General features: G+C 41.1%; 1 protein-coding gene across 1 annotated transcript in view; it reads left to right on the top strand.

Moving 5' to 3' along the window:
* The window catches only part of snd1 (staphylococcal nuclease and tudor domain containing 1), a 133,914-nt gene extending 110,566 nt beyond the window's left edge, over positions 1–23,348 (top strand). Inside the window, exons 20-24 of the mRNA XM_079582761.1 lie at positions 1,710–1,779; positions 5,117–5,230; positions 10,122–10,325; positions 21,124–21,168; positions 22,572–23,348. Coding sequence (XP_079438887.1) covers positions 1,710–1,779; positions 5,117–5,230; positions 10,122–10,325; positions 21,124–21,168; positions 22,572–22,637 — 499 coding nt within the window. The 3' untranslated portion in view covers positions 22,638–23,348. The remainder of the gene's footprint in view (positions 1–1,709; positions 1,780–5,116; positions 5,231–10,121; positions 10,326–21,123; positions 21,169–22,571) is intronic.
* The last annotated feature ends 914 nt before the right edge of the window (positions 23,349–24,262 follow it).

Raw genomic sequence — 24,262 nt, 5'->3', positions numbered from 1 at the left:
AATGCCAAGCACGGTGGTGGCAGCGTCATGCTGTGAGGATGCTTTTCAGTGGCAGGAACTGGGAGACTTGGTAAGGCCAGGACAATGATCTGACGCCCACCGCTAAGATAACGAAGGAGTGGCTTCAGGACAAGTCTGTGAATGTCCTTGAGTGGCCCAGAGCCCAGACTTGAACCCGACTGAAAATCACTGGACAGACCTGAAAATAGTTTCAGGGACACTTACCATCTAACCTGACAGAGCTTGAGAAGATCTGCAGAGAAAAATAGGAAGAAACAAAAAACAAATGCAGGTGTGCCAAGCTTTTATCATCATACCCAAGAAAACTTGAGGCTGTAATCACTGCCTAAGGTGCCTCAACAAAGTACTTGATAAAGGATGTGGATACTTACTGTATGTACATGTAACAAAATGTAGAAAAAGTTAAGGGGGGTGAACATTTTCAGGATGTGCAGTATATATGTGTATGTATCAATATTTTAAGCACAACCCCGGGTGTAACACAATCTGTTAACTATTATTGTAGTTGGTTATTTTATCATTAAAGATCATAATAGCCGTAATGTAGGATTTGCACGGAAGTCCATTCAATAGAGCAGTTAATTGTGTTTCTGTTTGCATTGTTCTCTCTATATCTTTGTATTGCGTGATGCATGTGGAATTAGGGGCTAATTAGAATTGTGTCGCTTTTTAAGACCCTTTTACGACACATTCAAAAGTGAATAGAAAGGAGGAAGCTGTGTTCATCAAGTCGCTCGCACTTTGTCTCTCGCTCTTTTCATGCGCTGCTCATTGCCATACTGTTTTATGTCTCCTTGTTAATCACATATTCAGTTTAAGCTTTCTTCTCTTGTCTTTCTCTTTGCCCGCATGGAGCTAATTATTTGACTTTTCTCCTGCCGTCCTTGGTTCTCAGCCAATTTGTCTTCCTCACTCTCATTTATTTGTCGAAAGTCAGACAAGTGATGGTCAGATGAAGAGGCACTTTCGGAATTGAGCGCGAGAAAAGCTGTAGCATTAATATGCAAAGTTTTATGGAGTCAGCTTATGGGATTCAGGACCCCCCCCCCAGTGAGTCGTGAGGGTCACATCTAAGATTCTTTCAAGATGTAAAAAGAACAATATTGATTGTGTATTTTATATAATTCTTAACTGGAAACTGCGTAGATTTGTGAGTGGAAGTCAGCACAATGTATGGCAAACTTATGGTATGGGAATATTCAGTGCATTCTATCTACAACTTGGTCAATATGGTTTACGTTTCATAACCAAATGTAGTTCTTGTTAAACCGTCAACAATCAGCTAGCTTTTGTGACAGTTGTGTTATAAGCTTCTCGATCCCTTTATATCTAATTGTTGTCTCTGTATGTCCTTGTAAAATGTTTATCTCCACATAAACACACAAATGCATTTAAAGCTCAATTCTGGGTGCCCTAAAGGCATTATCTGTAGGGAGAAAACGGGTCTAAATTTCTTTATTGTGGTGTGGCCTCTGCGCAATTTCCCTAGACCGATCTACAGCGTGTCCAGACAGAGTTGGTGTCCCCTCCTACCTCCCGGTTTGTTCATCGCCTGACACCGCTCTCCCCCAATCACAACAGACAATGGGTCATCCCCAGGGAAATAACCATGGAATCATTTACTCATCTTCTTTCCCTCCCCCTCTCTTCTCTCTCTTTTTGCTTCAATTACTCTGGTATCGTTGCAGGTATCGAGCTCGAGTGGAGAGAGTCGAGTCGCCCTCAAAGGTCCACGTCTTCTACATTGACTATGGCAACGTAAGTACACCCTGTTACAATTAATTCACATCTACAGTCAGATCAAAATAGAAGCAGTATCAAGTTATTTCTGGGTTGAAGTCACAGCCGGAGGGAGCATCTCCTTCCTTCTACGTCTTACATTTTTTAGACAGCGTTTGCTTGTTGTATTTACCATTCAAAGGGATCCAACAGCCAACATTGTCTACGGGACTGGTGGTTTCCTGCAAGTACAATACACTTTCTTGTTTCGTCTTGTGTTTTCATTTTATGCAACAGAGAAATTGTATTGCCTTTTGTAGAAATGGTCAAAATGGGATTCTTTCCTTCTGAGCTATAAAACATGAGCACAGATGTTGATGCACTCAGGCACATCTGACCAGTGGTTCTCAACTGGTGGATCAGGACTCAAAAGTGGGTTTGGCCCTTGACTAAAATTGTTTCGTTTTTGATTATGATTCTTATGATCAATTTGTCACGTTATTCATTCACTCCATACTCGGTGATGGTAAGCCAGGCAACCAGTCTGCGCCATCAGCGTCCACCACCAAGCACTCACTCACACTACATTCACATAGGCTTCCTGGTGTTACCAAAGGGTCTCCCATCCAAGTACCGACCAGGCCCTTCCCTGCTTAGCTTTCCAAGGTCTGACGGGATCGGGCAGAGCAAAGGCGGTATGTTATAAAATAAGAGTGTACTGTACTTTTGCTCATGTAAGGATAATGGGTTCAGATGTGCATTTGTTTTGTTTTACGGCTTGTCATGAGAGGGTGAAGTTGGGTCCCGAAGCAACACCAGTGGAGTGCCACTATTATAGACAATGGCTGTGCAGGCAGGCAGCTTGGCCTTTGGGAAATTTCCCATAATCCAGTGGAGTGGCACTGTGTGTGACTGACCTTAAATGGTGATGGCTGAGGTTTTGGCTGACAGACACAATATGTTTTGGCATGTTGCAGAAAGTGTGATATTCTGAGGCCTCCCTGGCTCACTCTTGAATGGAGCCGATATCTAACTCCACCAGTACACTGTCAGTTGGCGTCACCAAAGGTTGACTCATTCAGGTCCTTGTGAATGCTGTGGCATGTCCTATTAGCCTGTAATACTTTTCTTAATTGGACCTGTCAGCACGTACAGTACAGAATAATGTGATCATTAGCCATTGCAAGGGAACTAGCTCTACAATTCTCCTTTATTATGAGGGCCATATTTACTGTACACTGTTCAATAGCTAATTTGGCTTCAATGCATTTTAATGTTCTAGGCATTTCCAGTCGAGACAGTAATGAGGGTCATCTGATTAGCTCCCCTTTCTAATGCTTTTTCAGACTGCTCCATTCAGTTTTTTTCACCACCTTTTGGGTTTTGCAATTTTAGGTATAAAAACGTGTAATATATTTTATGTCTACTTATTCTACGTCTCTTCACAACGTAAGTAGAACGCTCCGTTGATTTGAATGGGATTGTCCAACGTTCTACCGGTCATTATTTTTTGATAGAGGACCTCTGAGAAAAATAATGATCGCTGCCAATAGCAACGGAATTCGCGCTTGTAATACAGGTCTTTCATATCATATCCCCGTCACTGCGAGAGAAGTTGGGGGAATCGCTCGTGAAGTTAACGCGAGTCCGACTTTCAACTTACCCAGAGATTCACCACCATTCCTCCAACTGCACTACTAGCCTTGCTGCTACAAACCTAGCCAAACGTTTCCAAGCCACGTGCCAACTTTTTTTTTTTAGGAACTGTTTGCCGCGGAAGTCATTAAATAAACCTTTCGGCCTTCATAAAAGTGGACGAAGTTTATGTTGTGTGTGTTCAGTTGGCAAATGGCCGTATAATAAGGGGGATAATGTATAGAACACTGGTCATTATCGGGAAAATACGTATCTTCAGGGCGAAACAAGACCGGTTCGCCCTGTCGGTACTTATTTTCCCGATAATGACCAGCGTTCTATACAATATCCCCTATCTATAAATCATGATGAATAAATATTGTGCATCGCAAAAGTTGTTCCTTTTTACCAGAGAAGTCAGAGTTTCAGATCTCAGGTTGATCATACAATCAGTGTCCCAATGTGCAGTGACAACACCCACACGTATTCAAAAAATGAATATGAATGAATAATGTTTTTGTTACAGTAGCACAGAAAATCTCGTCCAATTTGCAACGCCAGTATTTTACTGTTGAACTTCTTGGAAATCCCTAACGTAAAATCCTCTTTGGTCTTCAGTATATTTAAACGCTTGTGCCACCAGTGCATCTCGCTGCTTTTGTCATTGGTTTGATCCGACCACTTTGACTTTTATCTGAGCTGTGCAGCAGATGGGGCTTATTGTTCCACCGCACAAACAGCTGGGGGATGACTTTTGGGTGACTTAAACAAGCAGTCAGCATTTTAACAAATCAGCTTGTCTATTTGCAGTACGATTAGTAACGTGAGCAAAATCAATATTGGGAGTGAGTCATATTGTATATAAGTACATAGATGTCTTTTGCGTTTTGCTTCAAAAAATGTGTGAAAATGTGTGAAAATTGAAATGTGTAAAAGGCAGAAATAAGGCACAGCAAAGCAAAGCTCTTTGATCAAAGTGTTTGTATAGAACCAGGGCTGAAACGACGTATTGATTATTGAAATAGTTGACAACTATTTTAGTAATCGATCAATTGTTTTCTAGTAAACACAGACTCAAATGAAAATGTTGTATTTCTGACCAAAAAAAACACTTTGTTTTTAAATTAAGGGTAAGTAGAGTTTTGTACATTGTACATTTCATAAATATCTGTCTGTGTCTCATCCAATCAGAAAGCAGAATTAGCCCAACTTTAAGTTTACTTAAAGCGGTGCCACTTTAGCTTTATGTTGTAACAAAAAAGCAATGGGAAGCATACAATTTTCATACACCTTTTCATAGTCGTAAAATAATCTGTAGATTAATCAATGACCAAAATAATCGTTAGTTGCAGCCCTATATAGAACACAGATAAAGACACAAATAGTAGCAGTTTTGTCAAGTTGAGAATTGTCCCTCCAAAGAAAAGAAAGTTTTGAGCACATAAATGCCAAATTTTTGTTTAGGTTTTGTTTTCTTTGTCCCCATCATTTTTATTTATTGTATAAACCTTGAGATAAGCATTTTGAGAACTTACTTTTTGTCTTGCCTCACAGAATTAAGTCGTGCATTATGAGTGAAAAGTGTGTGAAAGAGACAGAACTATGTTCAAGGTTTTGACAGTGGACTTCTGTAAGCTGTCAACCAATAAGTACATTTTGTATTATCCAGATTGTTATGCTGTATTTTTTAGTTTAAAAATCTCGAGTGTCCTAATTTTGGTCCTAATTTTGTCACTTTCAGAGGGAGGTTGTGTCCACCACCCGCCTCGCCGCTATGCCCCCCGCCTTCAGTACCAGGACTCTGCCAGCACAGGCCACAGAGTATACCTTCGCCTTCATCCAAGTCCCACAGGATGTAAGTACACTCTCAAAACAGCAGATGTGCAGCATATGAAAGCTCTTCAATATTTTTAGGCACCAAATTTCTTTCCGCTTCAGTCAGATTTTGAAAATAGAGGCATAAAAATATGTACTCATAGCTGTGTCAAGCTGTCCTCATTACAATCCAGACGAACAGTGACAGACACCTCTTTTAATAGACTGAGCCGGTTGGGTGTTAAAAACATAACTTTAACCTTGACTCATGAACACCACAATAAGAGTCAGGTATTTCAATGCACATACAGTAGCCCAGAGTAAGTGTTCTTTTTGCTGGCCACCTAATCTTGTTGAGTGTGTTGTGTTAACCCTGGAGAGCACTTGTGTGTTTTTACGTGTGACTTTTTTGGTGTCAAAAGGCCAACTCGTTTAAGCGTGCTGCGTGTGTGTGCATGCCAAGCTTGTGTTTTTAATCTGTGTGATCTCGGCTGACCCAGAATTCAATATCTGCTTTAATTAGTTTTGTCTCGGAGGCTATTAGTTTTATTTAGTGCAGGCAAATGTCCCCACCATTATTTTGTTACCATGTTTCAAAAATAATTAAAGCTTCCGTTTTGCTTCTTTTTTTTTCTCACTTTGATATGCTATAAGCTAAATAAGTCTCCCTCTGTATATCACCGCTCCGTGTAATTTATGGCATTGTTAAGTGTTTTAGAGTGTTATTAATTCCATTTAATGGCCATTTGAGCCATTGCTGATGTGTACCAGTTTGCAGACGTCTTGCATGGTGCTTAAACTAATTATTTTTGCACAGTTTTATTTTGTTAGCACTAAACGACAAGGACAAGGCGCCCCCATTTTTATCCACAGTGGAATCAGTACTTGAGGCGTTCTTGCTGAGTGTTAAACTGTTGTCTAAAGTAAGTTTTATCATTTTACATTTGCCTTTGATCTGGAGTTTGCATGTTCTCATGTACGAGTAGGTTTCCTCAGGGTGCTCCGCGGCTTTCCCTACCACTAAAATGTGTACAATAGGATCCACGGAAAAAGATCATCTTTATCTCATTGGGACTTTCCTGGTTAATTAAAGGTCAAATAAAAAATCGGATCTCGCCTACAATTTATTGAGCATGTTTTATTGCAATTTTGCAGGTGATATCAAATCATAACAACAGCATGGCATCAAAATAACATTGACTTTGTAATCCAGGGGTCTCCAACAGGCGGCCCCTGACTTGTAGAGCACAAATTCCTGAGTATGTCCAAAAAAAGTAAGTAGCCCAGAAAGGAAAGAATTCCACACGTGTCCAGCAGAGGGCACTGGCATAAGAAGAGATCAGGATATAAACAACACATTATAATCATGCGGTAAGCCACAGCTTTGGCTACAATAGTAGTTTACCACTACCAGTGCTGAGTGAAAGTGCAATACAAGGGTAAGCTGAGGTTACAGTCATGTCAGGCTCATTATTATTCATTAATCTTAAAAAGTTTACTCATATTCCCAATTAAAACATATTTTCCTGGAGCTTTTGTTTATGGACCTCGGCAATACACTCCCGGTATATTTTGACCCCCAGCGAAATTACTTGGAGACCCCTGTTATAATCTGTTTAGTCACTCCAGAATGGGTTATGTTTAGAATGAAAATGATGCAAGTGTATTCATGTACGCAGTATTGCGGAGTGTATATAACACGTATTCCAGCTGTTTCCAGCACATCCCTATCAGAGTGTACACCATGCTTTGTTATGACTATTTTCCAGCATATTTTTTGAACTGGCTGGACTCCTATTGGCAGAGTATCAAAGGCTTTGGCTCCACAGCAGCTCCGTCTGTGTGTTTGCTGTCACCTGTCTCATGACTCGGTGTTTCCTGAAGGATGAAGTGGCCCATCTGTTGGTCCGGCCCAGGGGACGCGGGCATCACCTCCGCTTTAGAGCCCCCAGACACGCCAAGCCAAACACACACAGGGCCGGGCCACATGTTGGACATTGACATGCACCCTTACCCCTCTCGCTCTGGTCTCTCTCTCTCTCTCTCTCTCACCATTGCTTTTTTTTTGTCTCTTTCTCCTTCTCCCTCCATGATTGTCCTCCCCTTTTCCATTTCACAAGGTGTTTGTTGCGGTACAGTATATGAATAAAGCAAGACAAAAATAATAGATTCAAATATCATTCAACAGATTACTGAAATTAGATTTTATAAAAGACCCAGCAATATAATATATATTATCAGTATTAAGTTACAGTTATACAATTCAGTATAACAATGGGCAACAACATAAATTAATATCACTCTAAATTAGTGCCTTTTCTCTTAAAATATAACATTTTCAAACTTGATAATGTAAACACACTGAAGTTAAAATGTAAAAAATATCAAATCTTTTATCTGTAGCCCATTTGGCAGCTAATGCCTTTGGTTCATGGTGTTCTGTGACAACAGTGATCACCTCTTTATCTTTAGGTCTGTGAAAGGAAAAGCACAGTTTTTGCTCAATCTCAAGGGACGTTTTATATTACTTATCTACATAGCTAAAAAGAGAACTTCTTACAGTGAGGTAGGAGACTTCAAAACACAGATCATATAATTAGTTCATTCCTTTTTTACATTCAGCAGGCACAAGATGATGCTAGAAACTAAGCATTTAACATAAACAGACAACACAGAGAAACTCCATCTAAGCTAAACGTTTGCTCAGTTATTACATAAAAGTCTTTTCCTGGAGATGAAGCAGGTCAGTTTTTCTTACTTGGCCTACAACAAAAAGTCCTGGGAGCCTCTCATTATAGATGAATGTGCCCTGTTTGTGCACTGTACTACTCCTTGGCCCCTCTCTCGCCCCTCTGAGCTTCCCTGTAGCGCCTGTGACAAGTTTTACCCCGGGGAGAGCGCGTGGAAGGAAAAAGTGACCCTTAGTTGTGTGGCTCCAACATGCTCTCCCCTGCCCACACATGCTCACGCTCGCGTACAACAGACACGTACATACCCAAGGGCAGCCAGCTCGAAGGGGGTTGCTATGGAGACAAGACCATGGCAAGAAGGAGAGAAGGATGGCATAGGGGAGTGATGGATGATGGCCAGAGAAGGATTTTTTTTTTTTTTTTTTTTAAGTGTCTCGTGCTTTTGAAGATGCTGCACTTTGTTTTTGTTGTTTGTTATTTCCTCCTTACTTCTGGAGGACGCCAGGTCAGATTGCGCTGTAGGTCGTTCTATCTCCTTCCACACATTGTTCAATCAAACCCTGGCCTTTCATTGTGTAGAAGGTTGCGAATGGTAGAGTGTGAGATAATTACCAACAACAAAAGAAAGCCACAGGATGTGAGTGGATGAGGCCATATATAGTGGAAAGGGGGGGAAAGACAAAGTAGGCTATTGGGTGCAGTAGGCAGGTTTGGTGGGTTGTTGTGGTTGTTGTTTTTTTTCCTTAAGTCAAACAAGCAAGGGTTGAGCTACTAATACATTGCGTGCACAAATACTACGCAAGTGAGCTTTATGACCCTATTGTAGTCAAAGCAGGTCCACGCTCTGAATCAAGTGTGCATAATTATTATTCGGCAATTTTCCCTCACACAAAATAGGAAGGAAAAGACACCTGGCTGACTCAAATGGTGAATTGCTGGTCAGAGGCAGGTAGCACTCTTGAAGCAGGACCACAGAACCATCAAACGTTCTGTTGCCAATAGCCAACAGGGTCATAAGAAGTGAGTTGATAGAGAAAGAATAGAATAGATTTTATTATCTTTGGCTCACCAACACATAAAAACACAAGACTAGGGCAATACAGATAAGCCTATAGAATAATACATAGAAAGAATTGTTTCAACTTACAGTATATAGCGCGTTTCTACCGTTATCAGGCCCAAAGCACTTTACAGTAAGGAACCAGTCACCCATTCACTCTCTTTCATACACCAATGTACACAGACACTGGAGGCAAGGCAGGTGAAGTGTCTTGCCCAAGGACACAGCGACAGAGTGCATTTGCGGGAGCTGGGATTCAAACCCACGACCTTCCGATCACGAGACAACCCGCTCTACCGACTGCGCCACAGTCAAAAAAAATAAAATAGAAATATTACAGAACGGTTCAGGCACAAAGTAACAAAGCTGTCCAAGAGCCAAATAGCACTTGTGAAAAGCTCCAGAAAGATTTGGAGCTAGCAGATCCAATTGTTTCAAAGAAATAACTATGCACTCAACTGCCATAGCTTGTAAGCTCACTCACCACATAAGACTCCGCTGTTGAGGAAAGGTGTTAAAGTTTTACCCAATGGAACTGCAGTAATGTGGTCAATTTCATTGCAGCTGGATCAAAATCACAATTTGTAGTTTAGAACTCCAAAATGTATGTACATTTTTGTATTAATTTCGCAGTTCATATTTTAGTCTACTAATAAGGTTAAGGTGTACTTTAATTTGCCATTTCCTGGGCATCCTGTGCAGTGGGCCATCCGCAGATTATTATCTAAGACTACGCAGCGGAAGGGCTTAGTCTTTTTACAATTTGGGTTAATGGGTGGAACCAGGACACCTGGAGCAAACCCACCCAGGCACAATGGAAACTTTTCACAGAAACCAAAAGGTGCAGGAAACAGACAAGGGTCCTTGTTGCTTTGAGACAAGAGTGCTAATCACTTGGGCACCATGTCACCAAGTGTCGATGCACCTCAAACAAAATATGTACTGTGAAATAAATCCAAAAACTTATTGCAATTGTAACAAGCTCTCTTCAAGTGCTTCAGTGCTGCATTGATTGCCTCACAGGTGGCACATTATGTGTAATGAACCATTTATATTTACTTCCCTCTAACATAATGAAATCAATGCAAGTGTTTAGACCAGCTTTTTGCATTATAGCGTGTATATTATATGCATTTTAGCAATCAGACAGCAATCATCCTCTTCTCCTTTCTCTGTTTTAGGATGACGCCAGGGCTGACGTGGTGGACTGTATTGTGCGGGACATCCAGAACAGCCAGTGCCTGCTAAATGTGGAGTACTCTGGAGTGGCCTGCCCTCACGTCACGATACAGTTCTCAGACTCTAAGGATGATGTGGGTCTGGGCCTGGTCAAAGAGGGCTTAGTGATGGTGGACGTCCGAAAGGAAAAGCACCTGCAGAAGATGGTCAGTGGCAGTGTTTTTTCAGCATCTAAAACAATGTCATGCACTTTGTATAAGTTTACTTCTTTCTTTTATTACATTCATTGAAGATTCATTGATGAAGACTAAAGTTATTGCTGCATCTCCAGCTATATCTATCAATTAATAAAGACTAAACAAAAGGAACATTAAGGACCAAATTTAACTAGGCCTAAGCTCTCTTGTGTGAAGCACTTTGGGTGACTTGTCATGTGAAAAGCGCTGTACAAGATTCCCTTCTTCCGATTGAGACGTTTGAATTGAGTTTATTCCTATTAACCTGCACATATTATGTATATGCAGTATAATATGACTTTATATTAGGGATACACAATTAATCTTTACCGCATGGAAATTGAGCTTTTAGCTACTGCGGTAACCTGGTTTTTGTTTTGTTTTTCCCTGCCTTGCACCTCCACCTTTTGAGTGACAGACATGGTAGCCGATCAGAAGTATCGAGTCTCACTTCCGTTGGCCTGTTGGCCAATCACAAGTCACTGCAGGAGAGTCATGTTTCATGTTTGTATGCACTGCAGCGCACTACAAACAAACTCCATGTGTGTCTTGTGCAGCACAAGCTATTCTCAACACTAGTAACAAACGATTGGGTCATGGAATTATCATTTCATCGCAGAGCTGGTTGGTGTGGGGAGAAAAGGCGATCGCCGTACGCACGCATCATTGTATCAAAAGCAGGTTTTTGATGCACTTATGCAGCGGAATTTCATAAAACAAGCAGTGTTTTGTTGCTTCAGATTTATAGAGCACAGAATATAAAGGAAGAAAGAGTGTATGTGCCATGTTTATTTAAGAAAACGAAGGATATTTTTTCTGACAACTTGTAACAACGGTTTTAGAACTGCATGAAATATAAAACCTAGGCCAAATAGAAAATATAAAAACTGCGAATCAAATCACAATTGCAATATCTGTCAGAAAAATTGTTTTTCTTGGTCAAAATTGCACAGCCCTACTTTATATAACTGTAAAAAATGTCTTTTGAAAAGGCAATTGATGAGCAATTTGTTTCTCGCATGGAGCTCCCTCTGCTTGCACCCACGATCTTGAGCTAACGGCTAACAATGCTTTGATTAAATTTTCTAGATTAAATCAACTGGAATGTGACTAAATTTAAAAAGACTATCGTGTCAATGTTTTTTGGCATAATTTTCATTAAAAGAATATGATTAAAACTAAATTAAAATGTGTTATCAGGATCATCACTAGTCTATACGGCGTGTTATTGAAAGCAATAAGCAGAGTATACAGTCATATACTATTGATTTATCTGTCAGTCCATCATGATAGCTCATTAATCAGTGTGGTGCTTCAGAGGTCCAGTATTGAACATATTTTCTGGTATTACACTGCTGTTTGTGAAACGCCTGTTCTTGTCAATCAGTGGTGCATACATTTTTAATTTTTGTTCAACACAGGCCATGCGGTCAAACCATGATGCATTGCTCATTAATTTCTGCTCTCATTATGATAATTTACCAGCACGCCCCAATGGGACTCTGTACATGAAAGATAAAGAAAAGTTGAGCAAATTCATTCTTACTGCAATAACGACTACTGCTTACCGGACCTATTAGTCACTCTGCCACTTATTTAATATTGAAACTGAACAAAGGGGCTGAACAATAATCCACATTACAAAGTATGTCATAATAAAATTTGTGCTTGCGTATTTTACTCACTTACTGGTGGAATGCCGAGCTCTAATTCATTTTTGTGTACCACCAATAAAAGCACTTCTCAGGTCAGAAGGCGGTCAATAATGCACTGTGCATCATTGTAAGAGGGTTTTGACCTGTGACCTCAGCCTGGGACAGTAATGCACTGTCAGAGTAATGGACCCTATAGAGAACAGACAGTGATTAAAACCTTGCAGTCATACCACTAATAGGCTTACCGACTCCATAGATTTATAGTAGTTTGGATGGACAAGTGGTTCTTTAGCCTCTGCTGTAGTTTCTCAGTCAAATTTTTGTCTATTTCAGTTCAGATTATTTGTCCTACCTGCTGAGATGTCACTAGATAAAAATTCCTCTCACAAAATTCTGTATATTTGTTGAGATACATGGGTCTAGTATCTCAATGGGTAGAGCCTTTGCCCCTTATTTTGTTACACTTTTGGTATTTGCCACAATATAAACTGAATACTTTGGCAGCTCCTTGAATACCTCTACTTTTAAAGGAATAGGCCACCGTTTTTACATACTGAAATATGCTCTTACCTCACTTTAGCCAAGTTAATATATCCCCGTCTGGTCTTTGTCCGTGCGCTCTGCCAGGCACACGGAGCACATACGCAGCCTCTCCCACATGTCACATAGCTCCAAAAAAGCTCACGATAGAAGCTACCAAGCTCTTCCACGTGTTCCCTATTTAAATAAAGTTACGTGAAGTGTTTTCATGCGAAGTATATTTACACAGAAATGTAACGTGCCGATTTTATAAGCAAATAAAAAAGGGGACTATATTGTGAGGCGTAATAATACGAGGAGTAAAACGTCCGCGCAGTAACTCCTAAAGGTTATTGACGGAAGTGAGCGGGGGAAGTCTTTAGGAGTTACTGCGCGGACGTTTTGCTCCTCGTATCATTACGCCTCACAATATAGTCCCCCTTTTTATTTGCTTATAAAATCGACATGCTACATTTCTGTGTAAATATACTTCGCATGAAAACACTTCACGTAACTTTATTTAAATAGGGAACACGTGGAAGAGCTTGGTAGCTTCTATCATGAGCTTTTTTGGAGCTATGTGACATGTGGGAGAGGCTGCGTATGTGCTCCGTTTGCGTGACAGAGCGCACGGACAAAGACCAGACGGGGATATATTAACTTGGCTAAAGTGAGGTAAGAGCATATTTCAGTATGTAAAAACGGTGGCCTATTCCTTTAAATGTTCTTGTATTGCCTGATTCACTTCTACATGTGTTTGGTGTTTTCTAGAGGTCGACCGATATTGTTTTTTCTAAGGCCGATGCAGATTTTTACAGGATTTTTATTGACCGATGCCGATATTTTGGACCGATAATTTTGGTCAAAGTTTCCCAAATGGCTGGTCTATAATCCTGTAAAACATACATACTTGGCCGATTTAATTTTGTAACTTTAGGTGATTCAATCAGTTTCTGTCCCAGCCTTGATTAGTTTCCACTAGCATTAGCGTGCTGCCGTTAGCATTGGCATACTGTTGCTAAAATAACATGCAGCATGTCCATGTTGACTTAAGTGAAACTTGTGCTTAAGGAACTTGTAGCTAACCAAATGTGATCGCAATATTTCTCCGTTCCCCTGAGGCCTAGGGAGTTGTGGGTGGATTTGTGGATTTGTAGCCAATATTGTAAAATCCCCAAATATCGGCCCGATTTATCGGTCAACCTCTAGTGTTTTCCTGTGACCACTGACTACATTTACTTCTTGTGCATTTCTATCTCAATCACTCATGAGGGAAGCTGCAGATTCAGACCGTTTGTTGGCCTCTGTCCTGCTTTACATTTAGATAGTCCTTTGTCTGCAGAGCACACTGTCCCTCCATTCTCTCGACTCATTGTAAAAAACTTTTTTCTTCTCATCTCCATTTTATTCTTTGTTCAATGTCTGTAGTTTTCAAGGACACTTTCTATGTTGTCCCATAATGTCTTTATGTGAGTAAGTTACATTAATTCAATGGAAATTTAAACCATGCAATGGCTGTGAGTGTATTGTCAATATTAATATGTAGATTTAAGTCAGATGCTGTTGATGTCTGCTGCTGTCAGCTGATTAAGATAAAATGTGTAGTTTAGAAGGCCATGGCCCAGAAATTGATATGGGATTAAAATATAAATCCCACTATAATCCTATCCATTTTCCCTTAAACATGCACTTAAGGTCTTTGTTTAATATTGTTGATTAATGCTTCTAATACGTCAGGCATTGCATGCTTATAGGTCTTTAAGTATGTCAGCGTAAGTGATATTGTTGCTACAATATCTTTTAAGCCTTCTTGGCATTTTACATGTTTGTTATGTTGTGCTTTTGAGTGTGGTGGTTAGAGAAGCAGCAATAGTTTTTTTGTGCGGGTGACAGACATGTCCACCCTGTCAAACATAAACTAAAACAACAGCCGCAAGTTTGGAGTAGTTTAAGTTTGGTGAGTGTAAAAAATGTCAAGACTGATTCATGTATTTATTATTTAAATGTGTGTGTGCGCCCAAAGCTGTCTGCTGTTTTGAATTGCATTGACTCACTTTGCCCACGCAGGTGTTGCTCTCATAATATGAATAAGAATAAAATATGTTTTTTATTCAATTAGAGAATGGATTCCAGTGGTGCTTTTTGCACTAGATCAAGTGTCCAAATGCCATGAAGGATGGCTGTGTGGAAACAAATCTTCCCTGCTCTGTTAGTTTGACCAGTGTTTCTGTCAGCAGCAGACAACAACATGGCAAACACACTCTAGCCTGCTGTCCGGACGCTCCATGTCTTGCGCTGTCACCTCCGGTAACTCGCATCAATGGATGTCTCCTAAGTTCATTAGAGTTCCGCACTAATAATCTCCCATTGCTAATTACAAGTCAATTACTGCTCCAAGTGTCTGTCATTCTCTTACCAGTCTAATTATTATCAGTCACCCACAGTGAAACAGCCCGCTGTATCAAACTAGGCCTAGCTCTTATTTACACACTGGTCAGACTGGCTCAGTTATAACGGTAATGTAGTACACGAGTCCGCAGAAGAAAAATGAACCACAGTGCTGTTCGGAGTTTTTAATCACCCAGCAGTAGCCTCCTGGGAATTGTAGTTTTATTTCCGCTTTTATTCCGCTCTTATACTTAAAACGATACAATCAGACTTGCATTTAAAAAGTCGAAATTTGACTCACGAGTACCTCATTTCTGGTTATGGTGGCTGCAATGCCCATCAGTTGTAGGTGTTGCCGTTGTTAAATGTTGTTTTGTTATATACAGTACATGTGAGATTGAAGTAAACACCTGGATGACTGAAAGTTTATATCCTTTTTATCTTATATCCTCTCTTTGCTGATAATGAGGACTCGTGCGTTTTAATGCATGAGTTCTCATTAGCTCTTTTAAGTAGTGCATGCCATTTAGGGGCCACTATAGCAGCTTTTAAGTGATGACTCTCATGTAAGCATATTTTTTTCTCATTTACACTTAAACTGCCTCGTGGGTAGCCATAGTTTGCTTACAGCTATTGCGGATTCCCTGTGTAGCTAATAGTGCAGCTGTCCCATCGGCAGTAATTGTTCTAATGGGGGTTGAAATCATCAATGAAGATAGAATGGTACACTGTGAAGTGTTGGTACAAATGAGGCTGTATGTGGGCAATCCATACAGGAAATCAGGAAGGGGCTCGCACACACAAAGTAAGCCTCGGGGGATAGCTTGTTTCATCTATCAAAGTGTGGTGCTGCTGCTGATATTGCTGCTGCTGTTTGGCCCACATTCTCTGGCTCAGGAGATGAAGTCATGCGCCTCCATACTGCTAAGCCACTGGTTCAGACACTGACAATACGCCTCTTGGGAATCTTGTTCCTGTTCAGTAGGTTTACTGTAACAAAATGAGGCCTCATGGGCAAACAGGCTTTCTTATCACGCGACTGAGGTTGTGGCTTTTGGGCCAACAACAGGCTCAGAATATGCAGTGATTGTTGTGGCTTACAATAATCAAAAGGCTTAAAAATGCTGCTGTTAAGCTTTCTACGGGCTTCACTGTGGCCCGGAAATTTGTAAATGTGTCATCCAGGAAAGGCTTTTAGCGTAACAGGACCACCGATCGAGCGACTTTCAGCCCGCTGCCCTCTCTGTTCAACCCCACCGCCTGTCACAGCCCATCAGCAGCCCTGCAGCTCCAAACACCACAGGGCACACACACACACACACACACACACACTTTGCATCTGAGTTTCATGCGGATACGACAGCCTGACTGTTCCCCACCAATAGCTCAATAGCTAATTTACAACTGGAGTTGGGAATGAGGCTTTTTTTATTGGACATTTTCAGCCGCCCCTACTGACCCCACACAGACACAGTTGGACAGCAAATGTTAATCATCGAAACATTTATATTCCCAACTCTGCAAGGTACAAATTGGTCCCAAAAATCAACATGCTTAAACAAACAAAAAGATGGATAGAAATACAGAAAATGTGTCATCTAGCAATGTTTTGTTGTCCTCTGATGGTATGTAGCAATGCTTGGAGCATACATTAGCTTGCATGTCTTTGAACATGACCTACAGTGTTGTGCCATGGACCCCTGCTGCTGGCTTTGTCATCCCACATTCTCACAACCTCCTAATCTCCTCTGACAGTCATGCTGTGGGGACCAATGCAACATCATGCAATCCCAGCTAAACCAGTGCACACGGCAGCTTTGACTTTGCTTTTGGAGATATTTTTACACTATTGGAGGGAATGTGCCATGTAGTACAAGTGTTACCTACTTATTTTGTTCAGCCCGAACCTAATTGTTGCAACAGGCAAAAAACATGTGTATTTTCTTAACCCTACTCAAGTCCACGAGATCTGTTTCATTGCTCTGGTTCTTTTCAAAACAGGCTTAGTCCAGAATCTGGTTTGCATTGGCTAAGATTTCATGTTGTGAAATCAAAAAAGGGGCTGCTCACCTACGCACCAGACGCGCACAACCTGTCACAAAGATGTCCTCGGGAGTTCTCACACGGATCGCAGGTTCACACCACACTCCCCAGAACGCCACCTGGACCTGGGCGCGCAAAGACTTGAGCCCGTTCTCACTCAGCCGGACAGATTCACAACCAGGCAGACACGCATGCAAGCCAAAACACAGCACCACCTGTCCTTCAGCTCACCCAAAACCCGGCTCCATGGAGATGCTGGATCTAAACAATATCATTAAGTCATATTTTCAATACATTTGGATTATTGGTTGATTTATTTGTACACTATTGAAACCAGGGGCAGCATTAGCTTTAAGTGAAATTGAGATGAAAGCCACACACGCAAATGCCACATTTAATGAAGCGTTGATCCTGAAATACTGGAAGGAACTGTAACATTATTGATGAAAAATGTTTCTATTTAGAATGTCTAGATTTGTTTCCATTGAGAAATTCTTAGTCTTTTCTGTGCACGTTGTCTATTCTACTAGAACACAAGTGAAGATTTGTATAAACCAAAATTGAACTGTAATAATAAGACATAGCGATTCACCGATCCGAATCTGATATTGGAGCCGAGAATGGAAAAAATATGATTTCGGCTATCGGCTACAAATATCCAATACTGAACTGATACCAGTTTTGACTCTCAACACCTGAAACACACAACAGCCGTTTGTCGCGCAAAATGTGGTTAGCAATAGCATGCTAAAGCTAGCGGGAGCATGCTAATGCTAACGAAAACTAATCAAGGCTGGGTCAGAAACTATGATAGAAATACCTTAGTGTAGAAAAGTCATTCTTGTTAAATGTTTATCCCCGAATTTATCAATAGATATAACTGATAATTCATCTGTAACATGACAATATAATGACTTTATTGATCTTGCAATGGAGAAGATTCCATCCTTTTTTTTTTTTACACTGAGAAAGCCACTTTTAATAAAGTCTCTTGGAATCGGTAAATATTGGATGTCGGCAGCTACTCAAACCCCTGTATCGGTATCGGTGGCAAAAAAGCTGGATCGGTGCACCTCTAACAAGACATATGTTATTATCTAAAGTGGGATACATTTACAATCCCTCAAACATCTTTTTTTCATACACTTAAAATATAGATAAAGCAAGTTAAGTTGTAGAGCACAATTTGTACACGAAGCGAAGCAATTGTTTTACAGAACAAGAAGCCATAAAATCCCATTAACATCCCAAAACATTCATATCAATAAATCATCAATTATTTTTTTGTTCTATGCACATTGCACAGCTGAATAGACCCGCTTTCTGCCTGGAGTAGTGTGTTACATCTTCAGTCAGACTCTCCCAGATTTTGGAAGCATAAAACTGAAACACAGCCTCACAGTGTTTCGTCCCGAGATGGTTCATATGACACGAACTTTGAGAATTTGTCAAGAGATCCTAAAAATCTGCAGTCAAAATCATGTCGGAAGTCCAATAGGGCTGAAGTAATCCCTCACACACAGAGTTTTGGGAACAGCACATTCTTTTGGCACCGTTTTAGAGATCCGCCACTGTCGTCGGCCACTGCTCGCTAAACGTGGCATCTGCCCGGCATATGGGTCTTGTAGGGTCATCCAAACATGTTCATGGTCACTCGCTGCCTTCTGCCACCACAAGTCCAACCAAAGTCTGCCTGCTCTAGTCTTCACATTATCCCTTCTTCCATCATGTGCCATCTTTTTTTTAGTGTTCTCCAAATAGCCCTGTTTATTTTCTTGTAAAGCTGTACATAATTGTATACTGAAGTGTAGACAGCTCTTGCATGGGGGAGTAACATTGCTCCTTTTGACGCTTAAACTGTTTTTCACAGATGGGGTTTGGCTTCTGTTAAGGCTGTAAATGAGCTATTATGTCTCACCGCATGAGCCCATAGAGAAGCTATGAAAGTGGCATCCGGTGTAAGAAAGACGAAGCAGGATGAAACTGTCAGCTCCATTCTGATTGGCTGTCGCTGCCGCTCCATATCACACAGCGCAGTGAGATCCAGGAGGCGCCCTTATGACCAGAGAACAAGAGGGTTCACCCTGAGAGCTGCAGTGTGACAGCTCGTCATCTGTGCACATTGTTCTGGAGTGCTCTTCAGTCTCAGCACACTTTCAGCACTGTGATTCTGACGCTCAGCTGCTGCTTTGGAAAGGCTGTCGTACACATCCAGGGGGAATTTTAGGTTCTTGTTAGCTGCTTTCGCACAAATGTAATTTTTGTCCTTTGTGTTGCGGTGTCGTGAGATCCACTTGAGGGGATGTGACACTTCACTCCTGCATGATTCTAATTTCTACCTGTAGATCTGGAGAAAGAAAAAAAAGGCCGCCTCAGACTGCTGCAGGCACTCCACCGCTCCAGTAAAGCACAAATGGCATCACTGGCCTTTTGTGTGTGTGAAATATTGTCTGCTGTTTGCCGTATGGTGACAGCTGCCGGATGGGACCAAGACACCATGTTCAAAAACCTTCCAAAAATGTCTGTTTAGTTTGGCTTTGATGGATGACCCTTAAAGCCGCCACGCTATCATGCAGCATTTGTGTAAATCGAGTGGCTCTACTGTGCCTTCTAGCTGCTGTGCTGATATCCATGGGGCCATACAGGGTAGCGATTCAATCTATCTGCATAACACAGCACAGGAATTAAACATCGCAGTCACATCCAAATGAAAAGGGAGCACTTCAGAGAAAGCTTGGAGTAAGCTTTGGCGGCGCGGTGGCTGAGCTGTTAGTGCTCTCTGTGTGGAGTTTGCACGTTTCTCTCCCCGTGTCTGGATGGGTTTCTTCCGGGTGCTCCGGTTTCTCCCATCAATCAAAAAGACACACAATAGTTTGATCCTCCAGCCAAGTGAGGATGGGTCAAATGCAGGGGACAAATTTCCCAATGGGTACAATTAAGTTTACCTTGAAACAGTTGTAAGTCCATAAGTCAAAAAAAAAAAAAAATTATTAATAATTAATAATTACTTTACCCTTCAGTGTCATCTTTCCTTATTTGGAAAAATGTCCTTTGTACACTGCTTTCACATTGAGGTTAAGGTGTACTTTATCAACCCCCATAGGTTGATCCCAAACCATATAGCATTTACTTTTGTTATTTAGACACACAGCTATATAGAACAACATACACCATAAGCAGTGCTGGAGGTCAGTTCCTGCTGTGCCCATCGTACTCACTTCCTATGAACCCTTCCCCCTCCCATGGGTCAATGACACAACAGTGATTTATACAGTGAAGCTACATGTCTGTTCTACCAGAAATGGTCAATATGTTCTCAACTGCACGTTAGCCTTTCTAACACCTTTTTTCAGGGTCTCTTTCTGAGAGTAATATTGCTCATGTATAAAATTACAAATTGTTAAAAGCTTAAAGCAGTATTATGAAGCACCCAGGATAGAATAAATGGTATATTTACACTGTAAAACGTCCCTAGTACTGCTTTAATATATGCAGATATTTGAATGTCACTGATGAGGAAAACAGATATCTTGAATGAATGAATGAACTGTTTTAGCACTTAACCTTCATGGCGTTTCAAGTGAAATATAGGTCCGATATCCACCACCTTCTTTGTGCATTACAAGATAAGACTGTTGAACACACAAGAAGGTGCAAATAGTTGAGAAAAGGTAAATGTGTAAACACAATAGACTATGTATAATGAATAGAAAGACTCTAAAAAATGAAGCAATAAATCAAATAAATTCTAGATTCTATGGTGTTCACATCTTTGATGAACTCAATCGGGCTCATTTGTGGAGCTCTTCTTGAGTGGCTCAAGAGTGCATTAAAACTCATATCAGGCGCTGACCCCAATGGTGCTGTTGTGTGCCCCATAAGCGCCTGCAGTGACACATGCACTCACAGACGGCATGTGTTTTCTTGAGCTCGCTGATCTTCAGAGAACACTGCCTTCCCTGTATCTAATATCGCGGGGAGCTTCTGTGTCCTTCAGTCAAATGGGAGCTTGGTGGAAAAAGTTTTAATATTAATGTCAGTATGAAAAAGTGATGTCTCCAGGATGGGAACAGGTTCAAAGTCGGCACTGATTTTGCTTGATCCTCTAAAACCGTGTATGTGATGCACAGATCTGGCATGCTAATTTTTTTTTTCTGCCCCAGGTGACAGAGTACCTGAACAGTCAAGAATCTGCAAAGAGTGCCAGGGTAAGCCACTTTTTCACTGTCATCCTGTCTCAACTGTCTGCAGCGTTCCTCCTTTGCTGCTGCGCAATTTAATCAATTAGCTCCATCGTCTTTTTTTTTTACATTTGTGCAATAAAAAAAGTTTGGTTTTAGTTTCCTTTTTTCTCCTCAAGATGCCACATGGTGCATTGGCAGTCAGCATTGTCCCATATGGACTGCTGCCCACATTCTGTGCGGGTTCATACTGTGAATATTTGGGGGTGTGGATGCAAAGTATTCAGCTGGGATGGAGAGAAAGCCAGAGAAAGTAGTGAGAGAATAGTCATCCAACACACAATAACACAAAACACATATGGCCTCCATGTTGAAGTCATGTCAAAGACTAGTCAGGGAGCTCTGACCCTGGTGCCTGCTGGCTTTTGTCTGGTGACCACATTTTGCCCACCCAGATGATTGAAGCCATAGCACCATCATCTGAATACTAAAAGTGATTCATTGATAGATGTCATTGGGGATTTTTAGTCATTGTTGCACAAAGTCAATAAATGTAAAGGAAACAGATAAATAGGCTGGAACTCTGGAACCTATAGACAGGTTTGAGTTACTTTAGTGTCCACACATGTAAAAGTCACCTTTGCAGTCAGTCTTGTCAGGGTGCAAGCCATTGTGGTGCCCTAAGCACCAATGGTCAGTCACAATGGCCTCAGTGTGGTCTCGATGCAGAGCGTATTATGAGAGGATCGGAAGCGGCGGCTCAGACTCTTGTGTTCATGCTTACTGGTTGTCTCAGTCAGTGTGAGGTGTATCAGGCTAATTATAATAACAGGTATAATATCTCACCCCAGCAGCCTACGACAACTCGGAAGGAGAAAAAACTTGGTGTGCGAGACGGAAAATGGCAATGCATAGACACCGATCCATTCATCCTAATAACGAGCGCTAATTACCACAGTCGCTAATTAGCAATGAATCACAGCATTAACAGCTGAGCTGCATGCTTGTGAGAGCCAAGAGAAAGCTCCCACACAGGCTCTCCTTGTACAATCACACACAACTCCGATGCTCACTTTCTTTCACATTCAAATCAGCGCCACCTTCGTGGCACACACACAGGCACACAGAGCCAAGGGCGTAGTGATGAAAGCGGCATTTAGCAGGAAATGTATGATGGTTTATGAGGCGATGCAGTGTGTGAAAGGGATGGAATGGGAGAAGTAATAGACTGGGTGGCATTTGAAGCACTGTGAGCCTGCAGCTTAGATTGGCAAGCACAAAGAGTGCGACTAAATGGAGCCAATGATGATGTGGCCACGTTCACACTGTTCTGGATATATATACATAAAAAAATGCTCTGCTTTGACTTTGTTTATCTTGATAGTTTCAAAACCAACTGTCTCATAAACACATTTCTTTTGTTCCTGCAGCTCAACATATGGCGTTATGGAGACTTCCGCGCAGATGATGCTGATGAATTTGGTTACCGCCGTTAATGAAATTTATGGATGGCCATCCAGTCAACATCATTCCAAAGACCAACATGGACAAGCATTGTCTCTTACTTTTTGAGATTTCAAATTCAGTCCTCCTCCTTTCTCCCTATTGCTAATAAATGAACGCACAGAAGAATTGTTGTTCTCGTTTCCTCTCTATAGCCACTGCCAGCTTCATCAGCCTGCAGTATTGCCAATCTTTGTCATTTACCATGTTACTTTTCAACAGACTTATTGTGTGACTTGATGTTGATATACATGTTCTGTACTCTTACCACTCAGCAGTGAGAGACTGGCTCTTTAAAAAATCCAACAATGCTTCCCTGAGAATAACCTGGAAATGTGCGGATAACATGTCAGAAAGTGTAAATTGAGTATTTTCCAAAAGTAGTTTAAGCCACACAGACTTTATTTTTGTCTCGGGTGCATATCTGTCTAATGAACATTTGCAGAAATTTGTGAGGAGTGCTCCCCCCCCCCTCCCCCCCTCCACTGTCCCATTTTTTATGACCAGTAACCATGGATGCCATCGTTTTGGTATTTTATCTCAATATCTCAGCAAAGTTTACATTCTAATGGTATGATCATGTCTTTTGGAGTCTCTTGTCTTTGGTCTCTCTGCCATAGCAAAAACAGTGTTTGAATTGAATTTCCTTATAATGGACCTTTGAATTCTATTAAAATCTGCTAAATAAAAAAATGCAAATTAAATTATTGTTTCCTTTTTTTTTTTTTTTATGGTACGAAGAATGACATTAAGATGTTGTGGTCGGTATTTTGCATGTCTAATTTTAACAGTGCCGTTGCTAGAGGAGCTCTTGAATGTGAAATCTTTGCACTTAGGCAGGTGCTAATTGTACTTGAGTGAGAAGGAAAATGTTTGTTGCGCGTTATTAAATGGCACAGAGCGCTATCTGTTCGAGCTGAATGAAAGACGGCTCTACAACATGAGCAGAAGCCAAACACGGCACACGATATTCTAGTTTATGTGATACGGTTTATTTTTCACTCTTCACATTTTCAAGAGAACATACATTTAGGAGTCTTTCCCTGTGTTTCTTGGAAATGTTCTTCAAATGAGCTATACGATCATATTTATAATTAACTAAATTGTTCACCTTCAGCTCCCAAGAACAAGCGTGCGAGTGGATAAAAAAAGATCCCGGTGGGTTTAAAACGCCATGTTGATCAAAAAGAAAGGCATTACTGATCCACGACTGATTAACGAACTGGAGCCGTTTGAAAACCAGCAATGACGCATACATCTGCTCTTCACTCGGAACAGCCAATGGGCCAAAAAATGAACTTTCTCTGCCTTGCATTAAAGCATGAGTTTTACAAAATGTGCTAAACTCTGTTGTCATACATTACTGTATTTCAGCATCTGCATTTAAAAGATAAATTATTTGTGAAACTCCAAAGGGCTCTGTGGTATAGGAGACTCACAGGCTCTTTTCCCTACCGCCTTCCTCAATGACAACGCTCGTCATGGCGGACGCTGATGCACATCCAGTTTTGGCTTATACCCCTTACCAATTTGCTCAATTCGGATTCACCCTTTGGAACCAGAGGATAGGGCTCAATGCACCGTACTTCCCCACTCCTAGGGCAGCTTTGATCAGGCT

The sequence above is a fragment of the Gobius niger genome, assembly GCF_951799975.1.
Source record: "Gobius niger genome assembly, chromosome: 2".
Classification (NCBI taxonomy): Eukaryota; Metazoa; Chordata; class Actinopteri; order Gobiiformes; family Gobiidae; genus Gobius; species Gobius niger.
The sequence above is the reverse complement of the archived record's forward strand: the minus strand, read 5'-3'. Positions and strand labels throughout refer to the sequence as shown.